At 44.8% G+C, this 26,257-nt stretch overlaps 1 protein-coding gene across 11 annotated transcripts in view; it reads left to right on the top strand.

Annotated features, from left to right (window-relative positions):
- Positions 1-26,257, top strand: part of ANKS1A (ankyrin repeat and sterile alpha motif domain containing 1A) — a 176,778-nt gene that overhangs the window by 61,023 nt on the left and 89,498 nt on the right. For 7 of the 11 annotated variants that reach the window (XM_046005729.1, XM_046005723.1, XM_046005731.1 and 4 more), the window contains exons 2-10: positions 7,612-7,692; positions 9,675-9,831; positions 11,751-11,813; positions 18,567-18,863; positions 19,698-19,773; positions 20,062-20,163; positions 20,260-20,361; positions 21,734-21,930; positions 25,217-25,309. In XM_046005729.1, the coding sequence (XP_045861685.1) occupies positions 7,612-7,692; positions 9,675-9,831; positions 11,751-11,813; positions 18,567-18,863; positions 19,698-19,773; positions 20,062-20,163; positions 20,260-20,361; positions 21,734-21,930; positions 25,217-25,309 (1,168 nt within the window). The remainder of the gene's footprint in view (positions 1-7,611; positions 7,693-9,674; positions 9,832-11,750; positions 11,814-18,566; positions 18,864-19,697; positions 19,774-20,061; positions 20,164-20,259; positions 20,362-21,733; positions 21,931-25,216; positions 25,310-26,257) is intronic. The other 4 variants (XM_046005732.1, XM_046005725.1, XM_046005727.1 and 1 more) reach the window with 2 other exon arrangements.

Below are 26,257 nucleotides of genomic sequence, written 5' to 3'. Positions count from 1 at the left end.
ACATGTACTAGCTGTCAGACATGGAATTTTGTTTTAGTGCCACATGAATTAGCTGTATGATGATTAGCAAGTCAGTCAAACTCCAGTTTTCTTACTGATAAGACGGAGACAACACTATGTACTTTCCTACTATATAATATGGTGGTAGAGGTCAAGTATGGGGAACATGCATGCATGTAAACACTTGAACATTATCATTTTAAACTATGTAACCAACATAGGGCATTCTGGACCCTCATATGCACCTGCTGACTGGACATCTACACGTGGGAGTCCAAATTCATTTCAGCGCTGTCTAATCCAACACAAAACTTTCTTTCCCTTCCCTATTCCCCCACCCCCACCCCACAGCATCGCCATCACTAAGCAGGGCAACCCCAGTTTTCTTCCAGAATTTACTCTCTGTCTACTGAGTTTTTCACTTCTCACCCACCTTATGCCCCCCCCCTCATTTAGTCACCAGATCCTGCCTTTTCCGTTGATTCTATCCTTTTTCTTCTTTCCTCCTCACGACTGCCTTCATTCAGGTTCTCACTTCATGCCTGAATTGTTGACTTCCAGCTGAGCTCCTTGGATCTAGTCACACTCTTTTTCCTCTCCATTGTCTACACAACTGCTTAGCAGAATGATTTTTTTTTCAAATTCTAAAATATATCAGGCCGTCACAATAGCATGGGGAATAACCAAGTAGCCATCTAGGCTCCCATCTCCCAGCTGTCAACAGAAGGATTTCTCCAAAATATACATCTGATTATTCCCCACTCAGAACTTCAGTAATTTCCAGGACTCTGCCTTCCTCTCCTTGCTTACATCCACCGTCCTTTCACTTGTGTGCCCCAGCCACTCACAGTTAACTTGCATGTGCCCCAGTTCTTTGGGACACCTTGAATTTAGGTGTTTCCTCTTTGTTTCTTTGATCTGGTGGATTCCTTCTGAGCTTTAAGGTTCTGCCCCAGTATCTCCCTTTCTGCAAAGCCTCCAATATTTCCATTTCTGTATAAGCTACACTTTGCATACTTTCTTTTCCAGAATGTCACACACTGTTCGGTATTGTCATTTGTTTACTTGTCTGACTTCCCCACTCAAGCGTGGAGACTGGGTAGCACCCTGGCATATGGAAGATAGGGCATAAACATTTACTGAGTTGAACTGGATTGGGCCCTCTGCCGGCCCGTTGAGATGCCATTACTTGTCTGTATAAAGTAAACAGTTAAGTAGCTGGGCAACCACGTGACGCACAGGGACTGCTAGCAGAGAGCTGCTTTAGGGTATCATTGGGTCCTGAAATCGGATTCCGTAGAGTGGTCACAGATGAAAATGACTGGGCACTTCAGTTCTACCTTAGGGTGCTTCTGTCTCTGTGTTTTATGGGCAGACATCTCAAATGCAATATTGGTCTATGCCCCATCAAGAGATCGTTGCCATTTTTAATGGCCACAGGTGTAGCAAATCATAGAGACCATACCACATTTAGGTAGCAGGTTGGTAAAAACCCATTGTTAGGGGGCACCTGGGTGGCTCAGTGGGTTAAAGCCTCTGCCTTAGGCTCAGGTCATGATCTCAGGGTCCTGGGATCGAGCCCCGCATCGGGCTCTCTGCTCAGCGGGGAGCCTGCTTCCCCCTCTTTCTCTCTGCCTGCCTCTCTGCCTCTGCCTACTTGTAATCTCTTTCTCTGTCAAATAAATACATTAAAAAAAACACAAAAAACCCATTGTTAGAAGTTGCATACTGATGGCCCTAAGCCAATTCCCTGCATAGTGCTGGGCTCTTGGAAACATGAGGATTTCCCTAAAGAGCTTAAAGTATATGGTATGGATGAGCGGCATAAAAAATTCACAGTGGTTCAAGGTCAAATATGATAAATTGGTCAAATATAAATTTGGTCAGGTATGATAAATTTATCATAATTTGTCAGATATGATCAATTATGGTGACGGTGTCATCGATGATCTGGAAAATCTGAGATGGGTGAGATTAGTATCAGCCCGTGCAGTCAGGAAAGATGTCACGCCCCAGCGCATATTTGAACATGGGCTTCTTTCTGTGTCTAGAGTAGGTGTCTCCCATGTGTTTTCTGCTGTTCTTCTTTGGTTTCACAGAGACTTCAGCAATTTTACCTCAGGTTTTTGCCTGAGTTTTGCTAGGTCTGAAGGGTGATATGTAGATTTAAATATGGGTGTTCTCATTGGACAGCAAAATTCAGGTATCAGGAACCCTGGTTCCCTTTTAGAGATTTAGTGTTGATCATCATGGTTTGAACTTGAGAATCTATGCCCCTTCCTCTTGCTTGGCAGGTGCCCCCACTCTCCTTCAGTATGGACTTCGTATCTTTCCCCAAAGCCCAACCTATGGCTTGAACCTCCTCTGGGGGGCCTCCATAAGCCTGCTCCCTGCAGGCAGAGCGCCCTGCTTCTCCTCACTCTCCAGCCTCACGCCAGGCCTGCTCCTACTCTGGCCGCTGTCATCTGATGTTCTCTCTATCCATCCTCCCCAGACACCCACACTGCTCCTTCCTTCACTTCGTTCACATCTCTTTTCCAGGGTCGCCCTTTTAGAGAGGTCTCTCCCGAGGACCTTATTTCAAGTGTCGCCCCATTACATTTTACTCTCTTATTCTGCTTGATCTGTTTGCTTTGTTTCTTTATGGCATTGACCATCGCCTGCTACCGTATTTCTATTTATTTGTTTATTTGCTCCCACCCCCCCCCCCACCCCCGCCTCCAGATTCAAGATCCACAAAGGCGGAGACTTTGTCTTTTTCCATTTGCATTCCCAGGCCCTGGAACAGTGCCTGGCACATAGAGGGCACCCTTGACCTATCTATTGACTACACACACAGGCAGCCTTCCGAGCAGGCCCTTGCTCAGCACCTGTCCCACTGTACAGAGTGGGCTGTGTCTGTATGGCTGGCCTGATCTTCATCACTGCCTCCAGATCCAGCCTGCCGCCTGCCGTGGATCAGGGTGTAGTCATTTTGTAAATGGATGGAGAGAGGCCCTTGAGGTGGGACTCAACAGCCACAGGTTCTCATCAGCCCTGTTCTCCTTGCCCTCTGGTGTCTTTAGATGCCTTCTCCAAACGTAGGTGCTTCTGAGTCCCAGACGGCACGGCTTCTTGTGCTCAGCACCATGTCCGTGCGGTTGGGTTGCTGTGACACGTCTTAGGCTTCCCAACCCTAATACTTCATCTCGTTGAGCCACTGAAGCCCTGGGGACCCTATCACAGTAAAATTTGCAGATGCAGAGGAAGATTTGAAGGACTAAGTCACTTGTCCTTCAACTGACAAGTGGCCGAGGCAGCTGATGAGCGCCTCAGCTCTTAACCTGGGACCTGTAGTAGCTTCCCGTGGGGTCACTGGAACCCCTCTGAGACCTGGCAAGGGTGGGGTGAGGGTTTGTTCTATGAATCAAGGGCAGCAGTTGCATGTCTGTACAATCTCTGTAGGTTAGACTTGGTCGAAGAATCTCCTGGGCTGTTTTCCTTCCCTCTGGTTTTCTCAGTGCTTTGTGTTTTGCTTTTGTTTTTTGGTGAGCAGCTCTTGGGCATTTACTGTCTTAGAAAAACCTATTAGGACAGCTGTGATGGAGAGGAAGACTCTGATTGTCAATAGCTCTTTTCTTGGGCTGCCAAAAAGGAAGAAACTTGGGTGGAGGGGGATATGACTACCATCCTGTGTGAAGCAAAAATTCTAAGCAGGGAGATTCAGTTCTTTAGGTGTTATTTAATTATTCCCCATTCCTCCATATTTCTAGATGGGCATTCAGAGGAAATGCTAGTTAAAGAAAAAGCAGGGGGTGGGGGCGTAGACCTTACTGGGTGGAAATGTTGCAACTTTATGCAAGGAAGGCCTTGTCTTTCTTCCTCATCCTTTCAAATTGTTTTGAGGGAGTTTTAGCGTTGGTAAGAATATCCAAGTGGAGGTAAAAGTTAGAGGGTGAAAGAAGGCTTGCTCAGTCTTGCCTTTTTTGTTTTGTTTTGTTTAAAAAGTGAAGGCGGTTTAAGTCTTAGTTTTCAGGTTACTTTGGGACCTGGCTTGAGATCACTGAGGAGCTAGCAGATTCCTAATGGAGTCCTCAGGGCTGACAGACCTGTGCCCCTGACTGCCTGACCCAGTCCTGGTACTTTCTTTTTCCCAGCTCCTGTTGGCGTCTTCTCGTCATCTTGCTGTTGGATTGTTATTCCAGCGCTGTACCACTGCATCTTTACCTCCCCTTGTCATCCCAGTTAGATCGTAAGGTCCTTGTTCAGCCAAGTGCCAAGAGCTCTATAAATGGGAATTTGGGATCTGCCACTGCTTTGGGGCCAAGAATTTGTTTTTTGATTCTTAGTGTCACCCCTTTTTTGATAGAATGACGATGTTTTGTCTGGTGGGTCAGTTTGAAAATGAGTGTGAAAACTACCTCCTAGTTTTTCCAGACCCGTTTCACTTTCTGTCCTTCTCATCATTACCAGGTAAAGGCATAAAGTTTTTGATCTAGAAAATGAGGTTATCGTACACATGTGACAGACATAATTGCTTTTCACTCTTTGTTTGGAGGGTGCTGTAGGAATCCCACCTCAGTGGAGGGTGGGGATGTCAGGATATACCTAAGGCTTCTGACTCTGTCATCTGCCTGCTTAATTGACAATGAATGAATAGCCTGGATACCAGAGCATACGTATCTTCTTTCACTTAAAATTTATCTTCAGATTTTAAACTGAATGTAGACCGCTCATTAAAGTGGCCCAGGTCACACATATACAACCATTTATTAGTAACAGTTTGAAGTTTTTCTTGGTTTTCTTTTCCCTGTGCACAGGTTCTTTCCCCCTCTTTCTTTCTTTCTTTTTTAAAAGATTTTATTTATTCATTTGACAGAGATCACAAGTAGACAGAGAGGCAGGCAGAGAGAGAGGAAGGGAAGCAGGCTCCCTGCTGAGCAGAGAGCCCAGTGCGGGGCTGATCCCAGGACCCTGAGATGCGTCCTGAGCCAAAGGCAGATGCTTTAACCCACTGAGCCACCCAGGTGCTCCCTTCCCCTCTTTCTTTTAAAAAATTATTATAAAAATATATGAATGCATCCTCATTGTGTTTTAAACAATGTGGTGGAATACTGAGTGAAACATGGGAGTCCCTCCTCACCATCTGTAGTATCCCCCAACACACATTTCCTTTCCCAGAGGTAACCACTGGCAACGTCAGCAAGCACTCTGCCCATCACCATCCACCATATGGGCGTGTATGTACACAGGTCTAAAGCAAGGGCTCCTGATTTGCGTGCCACACAATGACCACTTCTTTTTTTTTTTTTTTTTTAAAGATTTATTTCTTTGACAGACAGAGACCACAGGTTGGCCAAGAGGCAGGCAGAGAGAGAGGAGGAAGCAGGCACCCTGCTAAGCAGAGAACCCAGTGTGGGGCTTGATCACAGGACCCTGGGATCATGACCTGAGCCGAAGGCACAGGCTTTAACCCACTGAGCCACCCAGGTGCCCCAACACAATGACCACTTCTTCTCACTTATCCATAACACAGTATGTCTTGGGGGAAATCTTTCTACGTCAGGACACATAGGTTCACCTTGTTTTCTTCCCTTTGTTGTGGTTGTTGTTGTTAACGGTTATGTAGCAATTCATTGTATGGGCATACCTGGTATTTAAGTGCCCACCTGTTGATGGGCATGAAGTGTTTAGTTTTTGCTCTCACAGTGAAGCAGTCCTGTACAAGCATGTATCTTTGTGCATGCGTACGAGTGTCTCTGCTGAATAGTTGCCAGGAAGTGGAAATGCTGGCTCAAAACGAATGCCTATTTTTGGTTTGGTGGATGCTGCCAAATTGTCTTCCCAAAGGAATTCACCAGATCAAACCCATGCCAGTGGTATATAAGAGTGCTTGTTTTCCTCATCTTTATAAATACTTCTTATACTCATTTATGTCAGTCTGGTTGGTGAAGAGTAGTGTGTGATTGTTTTTGTTTTAGATTTTATTTTTAAGTAACCGCTGCACCCAGTGTGGGGCTCACTCTCAAAACCCTGAGATCAAGAGTCACATGCTCCATTGACTGAAACAGCCAGGCGCCCTTCAACAGCTATTTTTTTTTTTTTTTGAAGATTTTATTTTATTATTTGTCAGAGAGAGCACAAGCAAAGCAGCAGGCAGAGAGAGAAGCAGGCTTGTATCTGAGCAAGGAGCCTGATGTGGGGCTCAATTCCAGGACGTTAAGATCATGACCTGAGCCGAAGGTGGACGCTTAACCAACTGAGCTATCCAGGCATCCCTGTAACAACTATTTTTAATATTTTTTTTTAAGGAAAAAAATAAGACCCTTCCTTTACATGTTACAAAGTACTTACCTCACATCAACTGCCAACAGTAGAGGCATTCTCATTAAAAGCAAGAACAAAACAGCATTGCCCTCTACTACTTAATACTGTTTTAGAAACTCTGGCCAAGGGGTGCCTGGGTGGCTCAGTCAGCTGAGGGTCCAGCTCTTGAGTTTAGCTCAGGTCATGATCTCAGGGTCATGAGATCAAGCTCTGCATTGGGCTGTGTGCTGAGTGTGGAGTCTGCTTAAAATTCTCTCTCTTTCTCAAAAAAAAAAACCAAAACAAACAAACAAAAAAACATACAGCGGCAGCAGAGCAGCTCTGGCCAGTGTAATAAGTGTTCTGTAATAACAGAACTTTCTGTTCTGAAACAGAAGTAAGAATTAAAGCTTTGAGGATTAAGTTAGATGATACTTCCGCTTCCTAGTACAGTATTTCTGATTCAAATAAAGCACTCAAATTCTAGATCTTGTTATTCTTCTTTCTTTCTTTCTTTCTTCTTCTTCTTCTTTTTTTTTTTCAAGCAATGAGACATTCAGAAAGGAAAGCCTCATTGTCTCTTACATCTTAACACATGTGTCCTGGTGCTTTTAGTAATGTGGGTCTTTCGTCTTGGTTCTTGCTGGTTAAATCATCCAGATTATCTGTAGGTCTGTGTTGAAGTCTCTCTTAAGTCTTCAGTCACCAGACCACCACCAGAGGTGGGTGTTCAGTACCTATGACTGGCTGAGTGGTTGGTTCAGTGATATTTTTGATGACCTTTCAGTGAAGTGTTCCTACAATCCCAGGAGCGTTTAGAGTGTTTAGTGTGTGTCCCATATTGAGTGAATAATGTAGTTAAAAATGAGAAGGGTACCTGGGGCACCTGGCTGGCTCAGTTAGCATGCAACCCTTGCTCTTGGGGTTGTGGGTTTGAACCCCACATTGGGGGTAGAGCTTACTAAAAAAAAAAAAAAAAACATGAAAGAAAATGTAATACTTCACTGGCTTATTATAGAGCAGAATTCAAACATATGCCTGAAGAGAGAATGGATTCAATTTTAAAAAATTAAAAGATGACAAGGGTACAGAAGTGCAGGCTCTTAAACGCTGACACCGTTATCTGGACACCTGACCCCCTGCTGAGCAAATGCCTGCCTATGGTGGGAGTTATGCATTTCAGTAGTAAAGAGCTGCTGTCCTTTCTCAGGAGTCATGTGGATGTAACTAGTTTGGTTCATCACCACCGAGAACTCTTTTCTAAGCAGTTAGCTGGCTCTGAATTTGGTTTGAGACTTCAGTCTTCTCTTTTCTTTCCCCCCATAGCATCTGGAGAGGGCCCAATGTGAACTGTGTTGACAGCACCGGGTATACACCGCTGCACCATGCTGCTTTGAATGGCCATAAGTAAGTATCCATGTGCTGTATTCCCGCCCTACCCTCCAGAACGCAGGCCTTTGGATCGTCTTTTTTGATTTCCATAAAGAATTACTAAGCAGTAACATTGAGGAACAGGGAACAAAGGAAATTCAGTACATCCAAAGTTCCCAAGTCTCTCGTTAGGGTATAATGTAAGCACCCTTCTCTACTCCTCTGCCCATTAACCTTCTACCAAAGGTAAAGTTTTACCTTTTCTTCTGTTTGCCCTTTTCTTCTTTGAAATGGCACAATGCCATGCAGTGATCTTCTTGTGAAGGTCCGTTTGGGGCAGCCAGATATAAAGGGGCTGGATAATCTCTTAGGTAACCAGCACCTTTGTAACCTGAAGATAGATTGAGTGGTCATAAGAAACTTCCCTTCTCTTAAAGTACTTATTTATTTAGTCTTTTGGCTTGCCACTCTTCCTCATACAATTAGCCTGGTAGACAACAAGAACCTTTTTTCAGGGGAAAAATACATCATCATTGGCCCTTTTTTTTTTTTTTAAGGTTTTATTTCTTTGGTTGACAGAGAAAGAGCGACAGCGAGCTCAGGAACACAAGCAGAGGGTGTGGGAGAGGGGAAGCAGGCTCCCACCTGAGCAGGGAGCCTGATGCGGGGCTCGATCCCAGGACCCTAGGATCATGACCTGAGCCAAAGGCAGATGTTTAACCATCTGAGCCACCCAGGAACCCCTATATGACCTATTTAATTCTCTTTAGGTATTGGTTAGTAGTTCCTGGGTGGGATTTACATGGAAAGTTTTCTGGAGAAGCTGTGCTTTGGGGGGGAGTGGGAGAGAAGATGACATAGCTTTAAATGGTTTGGCAGCCTTTTCCAGAGGGCACTGCCCTCCATGTGAGAGAGAATGTGATGGCCCAGCCCAGGGGCAGGCAGAGCCAGGGAGTACAGTGAGTGGATTTGCCAGGATGTGGAAGAATGGCACCCAGAGTGTAGCAGCACAGAGCGTGGTAAGGAGAGCTTGAGGCATCATGCTCTAGGAGATAAGAGTAGAAGTTTAGTTTTCAGGAGGTGGGATTAACAGAACCATTTTGGATTTTGCTGAGCAAGGAGCAGGGCCTTCTGCCGCTGGTGGTATTCTGTATCACCTGTACAGTGCTTGGCCCAGCCTGATGGACTCTGATGTGCCTGAAAGAGGTGGTGGTTGTTTCCTTCTACATTAAACTTCTCTGAAATATATTGAATATGATCCTTGTGTCTTTTCTATGGCCATCTTAGACAAAGCTAACAAGGACTCTGTGGAGACCCCCCCCATAAGTGGGGCGGGGGGTGACCTGAATTAAAGTAAATCTTTTATGACTTTAGCTTGTTAGCCAAGTTTATCTCCAGATGCTGTTTTTATTTACAGTGGGGATTTTCTCTGACCTCATGTGCATGGGGATAATTATACATTTGTATCTGCTTAATTAGTAGTGTCACCAAGGAGAAAGCCAAGCCCTTCTTTCTGGATGTATCAAATGATACCATATGTGTCTGGCTTATGTTTGCAGCAACTTTAATTCCGCTCCGCCTGTCTGCTTTTAGCTCCCACATCACTAAATGCTCTGAATAATGTGGTGAATAACAATATTTGTCTCGCATGACTACTTTCATGTAAATTTTATCCCCAAATGCTGTTTAAACATCACAAACAAGGCAACATTGTAAGGTTTAGACAAGGGAACCAGACATTTTCAAAATAATGGAATAGAGATGGATTGTCTAGAAAGCCGAGAGAATGGCAAGGTGATGAGTCAGTGTCATTTGGCTCAAGATGTTTCAACCACCTATCAGCAGCTGTGCACGTAGCTCATGGAATAAAAGGAAGAGACTGGGCAATGAGCTCAGGTAGAGAGAGGGGGGCCGAATGAGATAATATCTGAAAGGGCTTCAGCTGCCCAGATGTGAAGAACTGTTAGTAGGAAAGCCTTCTGAGTTCTGCAAACTCATGATTGATTTTTGCCTTCTAGGGATGTGGTTGAGGTTCTTCTGAGGAACGATGCGTTGACCAATGTGGCTGATTCCAAAGGCTGTTACCCTCTGCACTTGGCAGCCTGGAAAGGAGATGCCCAGATAGTGCGGTTGCTCATCCATCAAGGGCCCTCACACACCAGAGTCAACGAACAGGTCGGAAGGAAGAGAAGCGTTCTTCCCTTCAGCTATAGCCAGACCGTGGCAGCCCTGGCGCTGTTTCAGTTCCATAGCGCAGATTGCAGGGTACCAGCTCTTCCAGGCCCTACAGATGGTTCCCCTCCTCCCAGCACTACTCCTCTGAGGGCATCAGGGAGATCTCATACCCCAAGGATGCATTTTACATGCATCTGAATTGTGCAGATTTGGAGTAGTGCTATCATAAAGATCTACATACCTCATGTGCAAAATGGGAAATAACGCAAATCCCATAAAATTATTTAGAGGCCATTTCACAGCGGCAGGCTTAATTAATTACAAGCAGTGCTTTTGCCACTGGCATGGCGGTACAGCCTTAGCCGGTAAGCGGCGGTCCTCCCGGTGTGGCGCACGTCAGTGCTGCGTCAACCCTGCTGCTGTTTTCCCTCCATCGCAGCTGGCAGAAGTGGAAGAACTCATCCCGGGACTGAAAAAGGAGCTCACAAAAACATCTGAGTAAGCTCAGAGGCCAGAGGTGATGGAGCAGAATGAAAATCATTTTTATGCTCTCCCCTAAGGTCAACTTAAAGAGTGACCCTGTTTTGATAAAGCAGAAATAATTCTTAGGAAAAAAAAAAAAAAAGGCAGCAGCTGAGCAAAAATACCTTCAACTGGCCATGGATTTAAGTTCTCTGAGACCATACCTCCACTTTTTTCACCTTGATTCCTTTGGAAAAGTTACGCTTGCATTATGCAGGTTCAAGACAGTCCTCTCATAAAATGCAGTTTCCTGTAGTTTGAGGCTGAGATCATGTATCCATTTGAGAGGAGACAGGCTTTCCCTGTGTGACAGGCCACTCTGTTTTCCTTTCTGCTCTGAACTGAAGCAGGTGCCTTCCTTAGTTGCTTGAATGAGAGAGATGCTGCTCTTTCTCAGTAAGCCCAGGACTATTTTCCTAATGACTTTACTGAGAGGAAAGTGTTAAATTACCTGTAGGATTAGGTCAGGGTTATTCCTCCAAAATTAGGAAATCGTTCTCATGAGCCCATCTATCAGCAGACTCTAAATACTCTCAGTGAGCAGTTAGGACCAAGACTGACTCAGAGAAGGGCAGCTTCACCCTGAGGTTGGAGAAAATTAAAACAATGCTCCCAAATCTCTCAAATTGGAGATTGCGTGTGTATAGCTGGTAATCAGCTTCCCTTTCACCTCTCAAACTGTATTTTCTGGATAGGTAAGCCCCAGAAATTTAAGATCATCCATGAAGATGTTTGTGTCATAACATTAAGAATGAAAATCATCTCTGGAATTGTTGCTTTAGAATCTAAATGCAATTTTACTCCTCCTAGCTAAAGTGATTGTAATTTCTCTTAACTGGAGGAAATTTATCAGGAAGTTTGCTTTTAACTCCTAGTCCTCCATGTTGAACCAACTAGTCACCCATTAAAGTCCTTCTCATTTAAGAAATTTTCGGCGACCATTTCTAATCCTGTCTTTGCTCACTTTTGCCTTGAAACACAGCTGCTTGGATTTTTGGGCCACCTGAGTGTGCTAGCTTGTCCTGCTCACTGCCACCTCCCGCCTGGAGTATCCCTTGATAGGGGCACCAGCCCAGTGTTCTGAGTATCTGCAGGCAGCTGGATGGGACAGGGGCTGGGCAAGACTTCCGCGGGAGCTGGAAGAACCTAATGGCTCTAGGTAGTAGTACCACATGGATCTATTTAAAAACCGTTAATGTGGTTCCGGTTGGATGCTTGGATAAGAGTGGGTGATGAGTGCTGTGCCCTCAAGCCTGCCTTCCCCATTAACTTCCCTTTTCAGGCTCCCAGAGGGCAGATCCACTTTGTTCTCATGTTGGACCCCCTCAGGGCTGTGCATTGCTTTGATATTTTCATCCATTTTATCATCACATTTTCTTTTCCTCTCCTTTTTATAGAATGCTCTTGAGATCAAAGAATTCAAAAAGTACGGCCCCTTTGACCCTTATATCAATGCCAAGGTGTGTACGTTGCTGCAAGGATTTCTCTGCATCATTTCTCCAAGCTGCACTCCCTCTTTGGTTCTCTCTGGCTTCCACTCTCATCCACTCAGGCTCCTCATCTTCAGTCTGACTATTGTCTGCTTCAGCCCATCTGCTTTTGGCTTGTCTGGGAATGGGAAATTGCAGCTTCAGTGAGTTTGGGTTTTATTTTTAAAACCCATGCTAATTCTGGAAAGGTTGGGTGCTTTTCCCGGAATGTCTGAAAAGCTTAGAAATGGCCGAAATGGAGAAAGAGAAGGAACCATATTATATGCATAATTTACCATTGTGATTGCTAAAAATCATTTAAATTTGAAAAAGAAAAGTTCAATTAAGAGATGTCAAACATATTAGCTTACTTTTTAATCAGCACAGAAAATGATTATACTAACTGGATTAAAGAATCTTTTTTACACTGCTTTCTCTATTTCTTTTGAAGTGGAATCTCATTTTCAATAAGCTAGTAGTGGAGGTGGTGGGGAAGGGGTATGGTGACTCCATTTTACTCTTAAAAGCTGTCCCTTTGGGCTCATTCCTCATTTCCTTGAGTTCGTGCATTTCTGCCTGGGACTTTAAAGCCTCAGTTGCTTCTCCCCAGCTCTTAGCTTCTTTCACTGCTTGATCACTCTTGACCCTGGGAGGGGGTCTGAAATAGGAAATGAAGTCACAGGGTCAAGCAGGACACTGGCCTCGAGCCTCCCTCCCTGTGAGGTGGGGGCAGGTTAGGCCTGGTGATGAACTGCTCAGCCCCTCCGGCCTTCACCACACCAGGAGGCAGAGCTGTGGATGCTGGTTAGCCTTTCTTCTTGGTTCTCTCACCTGCTGGTTTTGACCTGAGTTTCCACTTGGGTGAGGTTTGCCTTTTGACACCAGTCTGGAGTTTGGTTGAGTCAGTGCAGTTAGTCACATTCGCTACCTTTCCCTTGCTCGGAACCCAGTAGCCTCGGGGAAGGGAAACATAAGGTACTTCTACGTGTTTCCAAATGCAAGGCAGATATTCTTTGAGAAGTGCTGATTTAGCGAGTGAAGCTCTACGTGGGCCGTGCTCTTCAGCTGTTGGGACTTGATGGCGGAGAAGCAGTTTGATTTGGGGTAGTGGAATGCATTAGCTTTTGCTTGGCCCTCTCTGTAAATTCTGTTCTCTAATTTTCAAAAGAGGAGGATACCGTATCTTCATTTTCTTTCTTTTCTTTTTTTAAACTTGTTGTAGTAGTGGAGAAAACTCTTATTAAAGGTCACAGCCTTTCAAGTCAAGCCTGAGTTTGAATTCTGTGCTGCCACTGACTGGTTTTGGTGACTTAAATAAGTTACTTAAGTTCTGTGAGCCTTGGTTTCCTCTTCTGTAAAGTGCAGTATACCATCTGGAGTTTAAGTAAGTGAATGTACATTAAGTACAACTATCTGATAACTAGTAGTATTTGAGATCTGACTTCTGAAGGGCATATACAGTCTGCTCTTTCTGAAGCGGGACTTTGGAATTTGTTCTTTGTTACTGGTGGATTGAAGCTTAATGAAACATTGCTCAATTAGTGTGTTCAGGGTTTTGTTTTGTGGGGAGGCGCCTTGAAGTGATTGTTTTCGCACTCGGTGGTTAATTTAGTTAGCTTATAAAGCTCTGATTAAAGGGTAAGTCTTTGGTTCTTTAAAGCACATTTTCTTATCCCTTGATTTCCCACACAAAAAAGAAAATTGGTCTAAATGGCATAAGAACATATTTCTCTTTTTGGAAACACCGTCCTTTGCCTCCTTCCCCGCCCCACGCCCCCCTCCCCCACCGCCCCACAAAAGACCAAATGATGCAAATTGCACTAAAGGCTAAAGCTGTTTGGATTTTGCTATGAATGCAAACTCTCTTTGAGCTGATTCAAATCGAACCTCGCTGGGTTTTATACTGATTCAGTGGGTTTTTATTGATGTGGATTGTGTCTGGGAATTGTTTGTGTGCTGAGTCCTGTCAGGCACCTGTAGAAATTAAGAAGTGTGGGGCGCCTGGGTGGCACAGTGGGTTAAAGCCCGTGCCTTCGGTTCAGGTCATGATCCCAGGGTCCTGTGATCGAGCCCTGCGTCGGGCTCTCTGCTCAGTGGGCAGCCTGCTTTCCCCTCTCTCCCCCTGCCTCACTCTCTGCCTACTTGTGATCTCTGTCTGTCCAAAAAAAAAAAAAAAAAAGTCTCAGGTGCCTGTTCTGGGAGTAGGGATGGTTTTCATGAGTTTTCATCTTCCTCTTCAACATATGGAGCCTTTCCTTTTTCAGCAAGTCAGCATACACCAGTCTCAAATGTAGGTCATCTGTAGCTACGGCGGAACTGTTAAAATCGTTTATTTGCTCCCTTTTAAAATAATTTTAGTCTGAATATTGTAAGGTGAGCAATGGTCAAATTAGTTTTAGGGTAGATCTCTTTTCCTGTCCACGTAAAAATAATTAAGTTTCAGAGCTGGAAGAGGCCGGAAGTTGTCTCAACCAGTTGTCTCCACATTCTGATCAGCTTGGCTGGTTGCATCTGAATCACCCAGCAGACTTTTATAAAACTTTTTATCTTGACACACTGTACAAAAAGTTGCAAGCATAATGCAGTGAACTGCATTGCACTCTTCATCTAGATTGATCAGTTGTTAACATTTTGTCTCATTTGCACGCACATTTTCTCTCTCTCTCTCAAATGTATAGGTATATTGTTGCTTAATTGATGATGAACTATTTGATACATAGTCATGGAGATCATGAACCTTTAACTAAACCCAAATACTTCGGTATGTATCTCCTAAAAACAAGCATTCACTTGTACAATCACAGTACAGTTATCAAATTTAAGAAATTCAACATTGGTACAATACTGGAATCTAATACAGAATCTGTGTTCAGATTTTACCCATTTCCCCAATAATATTCTTTAGAGCAATTTTTTTTCCTGGTCCAGTCCAGGATCATACATTATTTGGAACACTTCCTCAGCCCTTCTTAGTCTTTCATGACTAGGAACCATGAACATGACGTCCCTGGGTGGGACTCAACCACCAACCAACCATTCAGTGAACAGCTGAATCCACTAAACGATTGCCACAGAGACCTGCAGCATTGACTGTATTGAAGAATACAGACCAGTCATTTTGTAGACTATCACTCAGTTTGTCTGTTATTTCCACATATTTCCTTTTATTTCCTGAATCTGATCGATTCAGGCCCTACATTTTCAGCAGGAATGTCGTAGGAGTGATGTTATATTTCATTCCTTCACTATAAGGCACATGATGTCAGTTTGTCTTGCTGTTAGATGATTGCTTGGTCAAGGTGGTATGGGCTAGGTTGTTAAGCTTTTTAATAATAGTCTTCCTGGGCTTTACCTCTGAGGTGCTACCTTGGTAGGTCTGGGGTGGGACTCGGTTACTTTTAAGCTCCCTTGTAATTCCAAAACAAAGCCAGTTTGAGAACCACTGATCTAGGCCAACTTTGCATCCAGACCAGGAATCCTTTTCTCTCACCTGAAAGGTGAGCTGTCTGCCCTTTGCTGTATTTGGTTGTTTCTCTTGGTAACAACCAGACTTCCTACTTGGCAGCCTCTTTTTGAATTACACTGATTTTTGGTTTCTTAAGCTTGGCTGATACCTGTCTTCCTAAACTTTCCATCTTTTGATCAGGTTTCTGCCTTCCAGAGCACTTACAGAGTAAGTCTAGCTCTTCTTCTACATGGACCCAATTTTCATGTTTCTGCCATGTCTGCTAAATCTCAGGAGGTCCAGTTTGTCTTTTTGTTCCAATTTTGGTAGATTTCTGAAACCTACACCATTGTTGCTACAGAAAGCTGTAGCTCAGTTGTTTCCAACTTTGATGTCTATCAACAGTGGTCAAGAGTACAGTTGGGCTGCAGTCTAAGCACTGGGAAGTGTTGGCTTAGAATAGTTTCAAGAGGAGAAAAGCCACCAGAATGTTTCTATATAGTTTTCTGTTGCTTGTAGTTTATGTGTATGTGAGATAGATAGATAGGCATAAACATGCATAAATTGAATGGATTTACATATTAAGTGGGGTCTCCATACTTAAAGGGTATTGGGGTCTTTTTTCTTAGAGGTACTGACTGTAGCAAGGAGAAATGGAAGTGAGTCTCAAGATGGGCAAGAATGGAGAGTGTGCGAAGATTTTGGAGGAAAATTGGGGTGTTCGCTCTTAGTCTTTGTCCTCAGTCCAAGTACGTAGCAATATGATTCTGGGAACTCTTGAGGTGTGATGAGCACCTGTAGTAGGATTTGGAAGATGTGAAAGAGAAGGATTCTGGGTCCTGAGGAATCGGTACTCTCCTTGGAATCCCTCCCTTTCTTGTGGGTCCCTAAACTTTCAACACTAATCAACACTATCAACACTAATCAACACTATCAACACTAATGACTTCCTGCCCTGGTAGTTGTCACATCCAAAGGGGAGCTGGTAAGAAGAGCTCATTGTGATGGCCTGTGTTCAGTACTCGAGAGATGGGGTCACCACAGACTTCAACTTACGAGTATTATAATTATTAGACCATGTCTGGCAAGACTGAAGCATGAGAAAGATACTTTCTACACTATTAATTTGAGTATAACATTCTGCAGAGATGTGGTTAGGCCGTTTTTAACAGAGGCAGGAAATTTGCCTGGTAGTGATCAAGACCTTGCTTTCAGTAAGGCAGCTTCGTGGTAGCTGCCTTAGTTCTAGCAAACAACAACAACAAACCAAGATTTTTCTTTTTTTTCCTCCTGCTGGCTAGCTTAGAGTTTTACAGTTCTTCGGACCTTAATGGCATACTTTTCACAAAATCGAGGACAGATTATTCTGGTTGTCAGGAGACAACTTGGATAGAAAAGAGACAGCAGTGTCTGCCTCAGAGTGAAAAGTTTTTCTGGACTGGGCTTTTAATGAGAATAAGCTGACTTTCTCTGCCCTGCTAATTGAGATGTAAAACCCTGAGAATCCTCTTAAAATTTCTTTGGGTTGCTGCTCTGCCCTCGAACCACTGTAAAGCAAGCCCCTGTGTGCTTTGTTGATGAAGCTGCCTCTCATGGCAAGAACCTGAAGCGACAGCTTTGAGTTGGCTTATTCGGGAATCGGCATTCCAAATGGATATCTTAAGTGGTTGGTTTGGCACAGGGAACCCCAAAGATTTGCTTTCAGCCCAGAGTTTCCCCTTCCCTCCAACCTTTTAGGTTGACTTGGAATCCACTCCTTGGGCCCAGTTGTATCGCAGGATGCCATTGCTAATGGGCTCTGTCCCGTGACCAGCAAAGGCTATCCGCACTTCAGCTGCTGATCTCCTTGGGCTGTGTTTGAGCTCAGTGCTGCTTCCTCTGTTTATCTGTGTGCATTTATCTTCGCATGTGGCTCCTGCTACCACCCTTTCTGTCTATATTTCATCAGAAATTTTTCTTTGCTATCACTCTGGCCTTTGGGGGCCTCACTCCCAGCAACTCTAGATCTTTCTGGTGCACTTGGTGTAGCTGGAAAAAATGATGCAGTCAAATGCCAGCTCAAAAGCAGCTGGAATTGCATGCATGTTTGGGTAACTCCTGGTCTGTTACTTTTAGTGTAATTAATAGAATTAAAGCGATTGTGGAAACATTTCACTTCTTACCTTTTGGTCACTGAGAGGTGCACAATATTGACCTGATGGACACACCACCTCATCAGCTTGGTTCCCCTAAAGTGGCAAAAGCCTCCTGGATCAATTTAGGAATCTCAAAATCTGGTGGGAGAATTATTTTCATTAGTGCGTCTAAAAAAGGAGAGGTCATGGAAATTACTTTATTCCTGCTCTTATTATACATTGTCAGTAGTTGTTTAAAAAAAAAAAAGAAGCACAATTGGAATGATTAGCATTTTGCTTCTGATGGTGGATGGAGCACAAACTTCTCCTATTTCGTCCCAGGTTCTGCCTTTAGTTTGAAACACAATTGGCATTGAAGGACCCCGGGATTGTGAATCTGAACTGATGGTCGTGTTACAACTTTGAATATTTTGCACCTCTCACAAAACATTCCCGTGTCTCATTTAGCCTTTGGGACACAGGCAACACTTCCCCATGTGGCAGCTTGCGCATGCGTTGATTGGTGCCGGCTCCTGGGGTAGGCACAGGGTGACAGCAGGTTCCCAGGCTCCTCTGTGACTGAGCTCAGGCGCCGCCCTCCCCGGGAAATGGCTATTGGCTGAGATCTCCAAGAGTGACTTTTGGTGCTCTGCTCTTTTACTTTGATTGTTGGCTGGTTGATTTGCATGCAAGAAGCTGTGCGGATAATAAACTCTTTCAATAAACGCTTGTCTGTAAGGAAGTGGACAGTCAACAAAACCAGAATCAGAAACTCCAGGGTTGATGGAACATAAATTGTAATACCAGTTGAAATTTAAAATGAGTCAATGGCAGTGATATCATCAGCATTCATGTGTGTGGGAGCCTCTGCCCGGGGCCCGCCGCGTTCCCCCATTCACTCTCCTTGCAGCCCATGGACACTTCCTTCATGGTGCACAGGAGACAGTAAATCTGAGGGGCACCACAGCCCCCGTTCTGGCAGCAACTGGGGCACACGGTGGCTGATCGGAGCGGCTGGCCTCGTTTGTTGGGGAGCGTGTCTTCATTCTGACCGGCTGCTAGTAGTCCCTAAATATTGCTGCTATTTTCCTCATTTAAATTTCAGCGGTTTTCTGGGTGTGCGTCCCAGTCATAGGCCAGTCTGCCAGGTGCCCTTCTGACGGGATCTGCTTGTCAATCCTTTAGAACAACGACAACGAGACGGCCCTGCACTGCGCCGCACAGTATGGCCACACGGAGGTGGTGAAGGTCCTCTTAGAGGAGCTGACGGACCCCACCATGCGCAACAACAAATTTGAGACACCCCTGGACCTGGCTGCTTTGTACGGGAGACTGGAGGTGGTGAAGATGCTCCTCAACGCTCACCCCAACCTCCTGGGCTGCAACACTAGAAAGCACACGCCCTTGCACCTGGCGGCACGGAACGGCCACAGAGCTGTGGTGCAGGTCCTGCTGGATGCCGGCATGGACAGCAACTACCAGGTAGCCGGGCAGTCACTCCCCCTACCCCCCGGGCTCCAGGGGCTGCATCGTGGTGGGAGAGGCTCAAGGACCATGCTGCTGGGCTGTGTTCTTATTTAGCACGTTTCACATCCCGTCTCAGATGCTTCCATCCGTTGACTCATTTTCATGTGAAACTTCAGAGACAAACTCCTCAAGTGAGTCTGTTACTGATTTGTTGTTGTTTTTTTCCTTTTCAGGGGTAATATATAGTCATTATGCCCTGAAAAGATGTGCTTGTGGACTCTCTCTCAAAATTAGAAAAATTTCATTATCTTCCTATATGGGCGTTCCCATTGCCGCTCTTTGCCACCTGCAAAGTCCCATCGATTTGATCTTGCCAACAAGAGACTTAGCGTTTCCCCGTGTAGTTAGCTTTGTCCATTCTGATGAATGACTGTTCCTTAGCTTTTGCATCGACCAAAGCACCAAACCACACGTGAAGTTAAGATGTTGGTTGTTTCCCACCCATCCCCAACTCTCCTACTTTTCTTCTGATTTTTCCTTCCCCCGCCCCTTCCCCCTACGGGAAGGGCTGGAACCCGAGGAGCTTCACCAGTAGGTGGCACCCGGAGTTGCTACACAGTTATTCCTGTGTGGCCTGATGGTGGCACTTCAAACACACTTCACGTCCCGGCCACTATTGTGGTTCCAGAATCCAGACCAGAAAAGTGGGAAAGATAATGACAGAGGACTTTGTGCGGTTGATTTTACTCTCCTTCCCATTGTCTGTATCCCATTTGTCGTGTGGAGCCACGCCAAACCTGGGTCACTGTTCTGATGACATGCTGCTCTGCGCTCTCGTTTGCCTTCCAGACGGAGAAGGGCAGTGCTTTGCATGAGGCTGCTCTGTTTGGCAAGACTGATGTGGTGCAAATCCTGCTGGCTGCAGGTGAGAGGTCGGCCGCACTCTCGTTTACACGGCATGCTGGGGTGGGCTTGTTCTCCCTAGCCTCTCCAGAGGGGGATTGTTGCTGGCTGCACTTGAACCCAATGTATGTATGTCTCCATGGGTTGACCGCAAGTGTACGAATTGTTCTCAAAGAGCTGGATTAAATAGCTGTGGATGAAAAATGTTGGTCGTGCTACTGGGGGCATTAGGAGTCCGGGAATTTGACCCTCTTTGAGGCTAACTTGCAACTGCTCACTCCCCCCTGGTCCACCTGGTGTGCTTTTCTAGGAATTGATGTCAACATAAAAGATAACCGTGGCCTGACTGCCCTAGACACTGTCCGGGAACTGCCTTCTCAAAAGAGCCAGCAGATAGCGGCGCTTATTGAAGGTACCCGTTCATCGCCTGTTGGAGCGACCTGGGGACACACTGGCCGAACCAAAGGCATTTGCATTTGGTGTAGCTCTTTTTTGTCTTTCCATGTAGATCACATGACTGGAAAAAGAGGTGCAAAAGAGGCCGATAGAACCCCCACGTCCCAGGGACCTCTCGTCTCCAGTATGGACTCTGTATCCCAGGAGTCTCAGGGTAAGGTGGCCTTTCTGCACCAGTCAAGGGTCTCTCAGCTTGAAGAGTTGAGTGGTGTTTGGTAGAAGAGAAAAAGCTTCATTTAAATAATAACTTCAGGGGATTGGGAGTACTTAATAAGTTCATATTCACGTTTATTATTTCCCGGCTAGTATCTGAACTTTTATTGGGCAGAGCTTAGGCCTTTGACTTCGGACCTCTTCTTTCCTATTGTATCTTATTCTCACTTTTACAGTTGGCTCTGTGAGGTCTGTTCTGGGATGTGTTGTAGGCGGGATGATCTCAAGGTAAATTCAGATCTCGAGGAAAGTTTTCCTAACACACACTACCCTGCTGTGGGCTTAGCTGGCTCTCAGTAAATACTGAGTGAGTACCACCTGGTTGCTGGACGTGTAGATGGCAGATTTTGGTTCTGTATCACTTGGCCAACAGATGTGGTCTGGGCACCAGCTTGGGCAGTCCATCCTCCCCATCATTAGCCACAATCTACCGTTTCAGATTTATTGAGCAGCCTTCTAGGTCCTAGGTATGATGAATGAGAAAGACAGAATACTGACAGACACCTTCCCTCCGATACAAAGCATAGTAAAGAAGGCCAGAGGAATAGCACAACACCAGTCCTGAAATGGGAAGGGGATTTTTCAGAGGGGTGCAGATGTATAAGGTTAAGGGGTGCTCGGCCTGTCTTCATTGTGGAGTCCTTGTCTGCCCCCACCTCCACTGCCCCTGCTTTTTTTCTTGACCTCATAATCCACTGGTGATGGGCTTAGTAGTTCACTAAACTCTTAGCTTTCAAGGATTTTATAGTAACGGTTCTGACTGTTTGCCAGAGACTCAGAGATCTCTGGTCCACAACAGTCTGTAACTTTTCAGCGTCCCATGTTTGAGTCCCGGGTAGTCTGATGTTCATGTTGTCTGGTGAGTTTAACCTCGCACAGCGCCTCCGCATCAGAAAGACTTCACCATCCTCTCTTTTGCTTGAGCACATGAAGGTTTCTGCTAAGAATTTGAAAGGATTACTTAAGTTTCCAGTTATACTTTGCCACATTTTATGGTTTATGCTGTGGCAGTGTTGAGGTTCTTGGGAATTTTTAAGGTTTTGGGAGGGAGGTATCCCTCGTAAATGTCAAGGGTTTGCCATATTAAATTAGAGAAAAATCTCTTTGAGTCTCAGGGTATAAAGAGCAACTGAAACTCTGTATTTATTCCTATCCATGGAGCAAAGCAGTCGTTTTATTTTCCTGCTCTCAGTTACGGTTTGTCAAGTTCAGGTTGACTAGGGGCTTGAGGTGGTTGGAAGGGGATTGGGTAGTGGTTGGGAATCTGAGATTGTGCTCTCCATCCATTGACTCTTGCTCTCTAACCTGCTCAGGTGATGTGGAGAAAGCAGTGACTGAACTGATCATTGATTTTGACACAAACGCTGAAGAGGAGGGTCCCTACGAGGCACTGTATAACGCTGTCTCCTGCCATTCGTTGGACAGCACGGCCAGTGGGCGATCATCTGACCGAGACTCCATGAACAAGGAGGCCGAGGCAGCGGGAGTGAAGACTGCTGGAGTGAGGCCTGTATGTGGCCTAGGGCCCTCGACAAACAGGGGCTGTGTTGTCAGCCTGTACTTTGGTGGAGCACTGGGAGAGGGAGTATGCCCCGAGTGCCAGCTAGCTGTCCAGAGGCCTGCTGCCTACTCCCCTTGTTCTCCTGGGCCTCTGCCACATCTTTCTCTTGCTTTTTGTGGTTAAACTATATAGATCCCCTTGAGGTAGAATTTTGGTTTTTCTGATTTCAATATAACATGTCTGCATCGTTCTATTAGTTTTTGGTATTAGAGCAAATTGAAACATTTTTCCCGTTTAGCCTTGTGCGGCTTCTGTCTTTGGGGTCTTTGCTGTATGTTGTTAGTTTTCTCTCCTGAGAGCAGTTCCACAGTGGAAGAGCTCACTGAAGTAAGTTCTCGTCTCCCCTGAGTGCATCCTCACCTTCCATTTGCTCTCAGAATGGTATCCATTTGGATCTGGACAGATACCTGCATTCAGCAGGGTTGTAGCAGGACTTAATTGGATATTGTATGTGTTAGTATGTGGCATTCCTGTTTTTCCCAGTTATAATCTCTCTAGCCATTTCTTTCTCAAGGTCCATCTTCCCATCTGACTGCTCCTTTCTCCAGCACTTGCTTCTGCCTCCAGTCTTGTCCATTGTTCTCAAGAGGTTTTACTCCATTTTTCTCCCTTAGGGTTTTACTCGGAGCCCAAGCCTGAATCAGTGTTCCCCCGACCTTCCTTCCTACATAGCCAGTACAATAATCTGATGTTTTGAGCACCGCATTTTTATTGAACCTGCCACTGCTCTGAGTCCCAGTGATCCCAGCTTGAGGCAGATTTCCAGGTGTATATTATTCCTTCCTGTAGGAGAGGCCAGCCTTATCCCTTTTGGTCTGAATCTGCCTTATGACCATTTAGATGAACCTTTGGCAACTGGGTGATCCTTGAGTTTTTCAGATGTGCCCTGGGAATGGCTTGGTGTTTCTTAGTGTTCTTTTTTTTATTAGGCTTAGTATTGTTTTTTGTTTGCCTGGTCCTAGAACAGTGCCAGCATTTCTGTATGAATTTCGGAAAGGCCCACCAGTCTTGTTGTAGCCCACTGGAGTGGGTATTCTCAAGGACCAGTAAGACTTGTGAGTGGTGGAAGCACGTGCTTCTATGGACAGAACTGATTTCCTGCACTTCCGCCTTAGGTGCAGTGTAGCAAGCAAGCCCGCCTGTGGAGGAAGGCATCGTTTTTTTGTGGTACTTACAGGTGATGTCCATTAGAGGGAGCCAGAGGCCTTACCAGAGGAACACAGGGTTCCTGAAGGGAGCTCTGAATTACCAAGTTCCTGTGGGCTTCGCCACTGATTTATAGTCTTTTTGTTCTGTCCCACCCCAAGAATCTGCCCTCCGGTGGACTTGCTAAGTAAAAACTGATGCATCTTGGGATGCGTGCTTTGCCATTCTTACTTGAGTATGTGGTGGCGGTGCTACCTGCCTGGCTCCTTGGTAATGAACCTTGGCCAAGGGACTGTTTGTTCTACACCTTACAAATGCCGTGGATGGTGAGCCTAACTCAGCTCTGCCCTTGCAGGCCCCTGGGCCAGCGTTCTCACGTTCAGGAAAAAAGAGGCTCCTGCCTCTCTTTCTTTCCAGTGTCTCTGGTGATCACTTCTTGCACAGAGGTGTTCATCTTGTTCTTTCTAGGCTCCTTTAGTCTTGAGAAGTCTTCTGGGATGGGTCCTTTTTGTCGTTGTTGTGTTTCATTTTGTTTTTCCCTGGCTATTTTTGTCCCAGGGTTGGATAGGTGGTGTATGTGACAGGCCTGCTGCCTTTTGCTAGTCCCTTCCATACGAGGTGCCCCTTGGAAGGAACCAAGCTTGTTTCTGCACCGCTGTAGGAAGACCAGCTAGGGAAAGTGGAACTCACTGGGAAATGTGATCTCATAGCCTTGTTTGGCTTGAAAAGACGAATCTGTTTTAAGGTTGTTGCCGTTAGGCATCCATCGGGTTCCAGGGACTGTAGGAATGACTGATTTATCAAGATAGAATCCGGAGGGGCGAAGTGTATTTGAACAGAGGAAGGTCATGGATGCCGAATGCTAACCAAATGCTACCTAACGCTGGCTGCTCCTGCTGCTCCTGGGACACGGATTTGTCTTCCAGACTTCTCTGAGGCTCTTGCGTAATTCAACATGTTCCTCCACCCTTTCATAAATATTCTTGCCCTAGCAACACAGTGAACTAACCTACGAGGTGGGGAATGAGCCTGCAAGCCAACTCCTGGCTCAGGTTCCTACTCCCTTCCCTGTAGAAACATTGATTATGAAGCAGGTTAGGACTTTGGACTGTAAACAATGCTGACGGTCCCTTAGGTACTATGGCAAACCTTTCCCCAGCCTTCTGTCACCAAAGGTGGTGTGTATTCCTGAAATTGTGGGCCACACTTGACCTCCCTAATCCCTGCTTCAGGGTGTTTCTTGCTCTAGGGCAGGCAGCTGCCCGTTTTTTTTTGTGAATAAAGTTTTATTGGAACATGACCACACTCATTTGCGTATCTTCTCTGGCTCTGTGGTACTGCTGTGGCAGTGGCAGGGTTAACTGCAAAAGCCTAAAATATTTACTCCGTGGCTCTTTAAGAAAGAGTTCACCAACCCTTGCTCTAGGGAAGACAACCGGCAAATATTCCTTTTTGAAATGGGCAGGGATGAAAGGTTTTAGTATGTGAGCGATGCATAATACTAATCATTGAAGGAGGTGACCAAGAACTAGATAGAGACCAGTTCTGAGCTTCGAGGAATAAATGGGGGAAACGATAAAGTTTGAGCAGGAATTGACGATTTTTGTCCTTGATTGCTTTCCTCATTTCTTCCTTAATAACGTGGGTTTGTTTGAACTCTGACAAGTTGATTGTTTTGATTTACTGCTGCTTCTTTTTAACCAGTCTGAAAGTTGAGCCACTGGCTTTTCTAGGCTAGAGTTTTATTATGGGTATTGGATATTTTCTGATAAGGCAGGGCCATGGTTTCAGTGCTATTTCTCACTGTGTTCTAGAATATGAAAGCTGTGTTTATACTCTCTGCTACAAGCATCAGAAAGTGAAGAGCATGCTGGCGGAATTGTGTGTGTTGGGGGCGGGGTTAGGTACAAATACTAAACCCTGTGTTTAGATACTGATCCTTGAGTTTAGTCTCTCAGGGGAGCTCTTTACATCATTCTTTTTCATTTCCAAGAGCTAAGATAAGAACAGAAAGTTAGATAATAAGAAAAAGAGATAGTGAAATAAGTTTTGAAGAAAGAGATAGTGAAATACTTTTTCTCTTCAACAGAGGGAACGGCCACCGCCTCCAGCAAAGCCACCACCAGATGAAGAGGAGGAAGACCGCATAGATAAGAAGTATTTTCCCTTGACAGCTTCTGAGGTAGAGGGTTGAGGGTTTATTGCTATCACTAAAATACGATTTTTTTGCAAGTGCATCAATGTATGCTTAAAGAAGAAGACTTTTCTTTCTCATTTGCTTATAAGCCTCTTTGGATTAGTAAGTTTTGTGCACTTGAGTAATCTGGAAGAAGACCTTTCCAATCCATTCAAAGTACTAAGGAAAGAATTGTAATGGAGCTGTCCAGCAGACAGGCCAATTATTGATCCACATTGCACATTGAAAATAAACTGTGCACATTCCTCCTGGCTCTAGTAGCTAAACAGTTTGACTTCTTGCTTGTTTTGTTCCTGTGTCATCTTTTGATACAAAACATAGAGTATGGCCTTAATCGCTGTTGTGTAGACGATAGCCTATTAGCGAACTTTGGTGGTTCTGCCCCAAGTGTCTTATTTCTGTTTTCATATTTTTCTTCTCCATTTCACATGAAGAGTCCACCAAGACAAACATGGAAAATGTCATGAAGACTCATTTTAGAAGAGAAATAGGAGTCATGGGGGTGGGAGAAAGCAAAGAAGGTTATTTGGGAAGACTAATCCACCCTTTTAAAGAAGAATTATTATCATGGGACAAATAGTTCAATCTTCCTTCTTGGTTGTATGAAGAAAATCATATTTTTTGTGAGCTTTCATTTTCAGAATGCTCCTTTAATCCATACCACTGTGCAGAGAATATGTTTATTCAGTATTTATTCAAAATATTATATAAATTTCATTATTTTGTTGCTCATTCAGTGGTCTGTTGTTCTTTAATTTAAAAATCAGCTGCTATAAACTAGTCATCTAAGTCTCATTACTTTATCCCTAAAAGGTCAGATATTGCCACAGACCATCCAATGAGACAGGTTCTTTTACTTAGTAGAAACACATGGAACCAGAAGGAAGGCTTTTATTTAACAAAATGGATAAATACAAGGACACCCTTTTTTTT

Source organism: Meles meles, chromosome 5 (assembly GCF_922984935.1).
Source record: "Meles meles chromosome 5, mMelMel3.1 paternal haplotype, whole genome shotgun sequence".
Taxonomy (NCBI): domain Eukaryota; kingdom Metazoa; phylum Chordata; class Mammalia; order Carnivora; family Mustelidae; genus Meles; species Meles meles.
The sequence above is the reverse complement of the archived record's forward strand: the minus strand, read 5'-3'. Positions and strand labels throughout refer to the sequence as shown.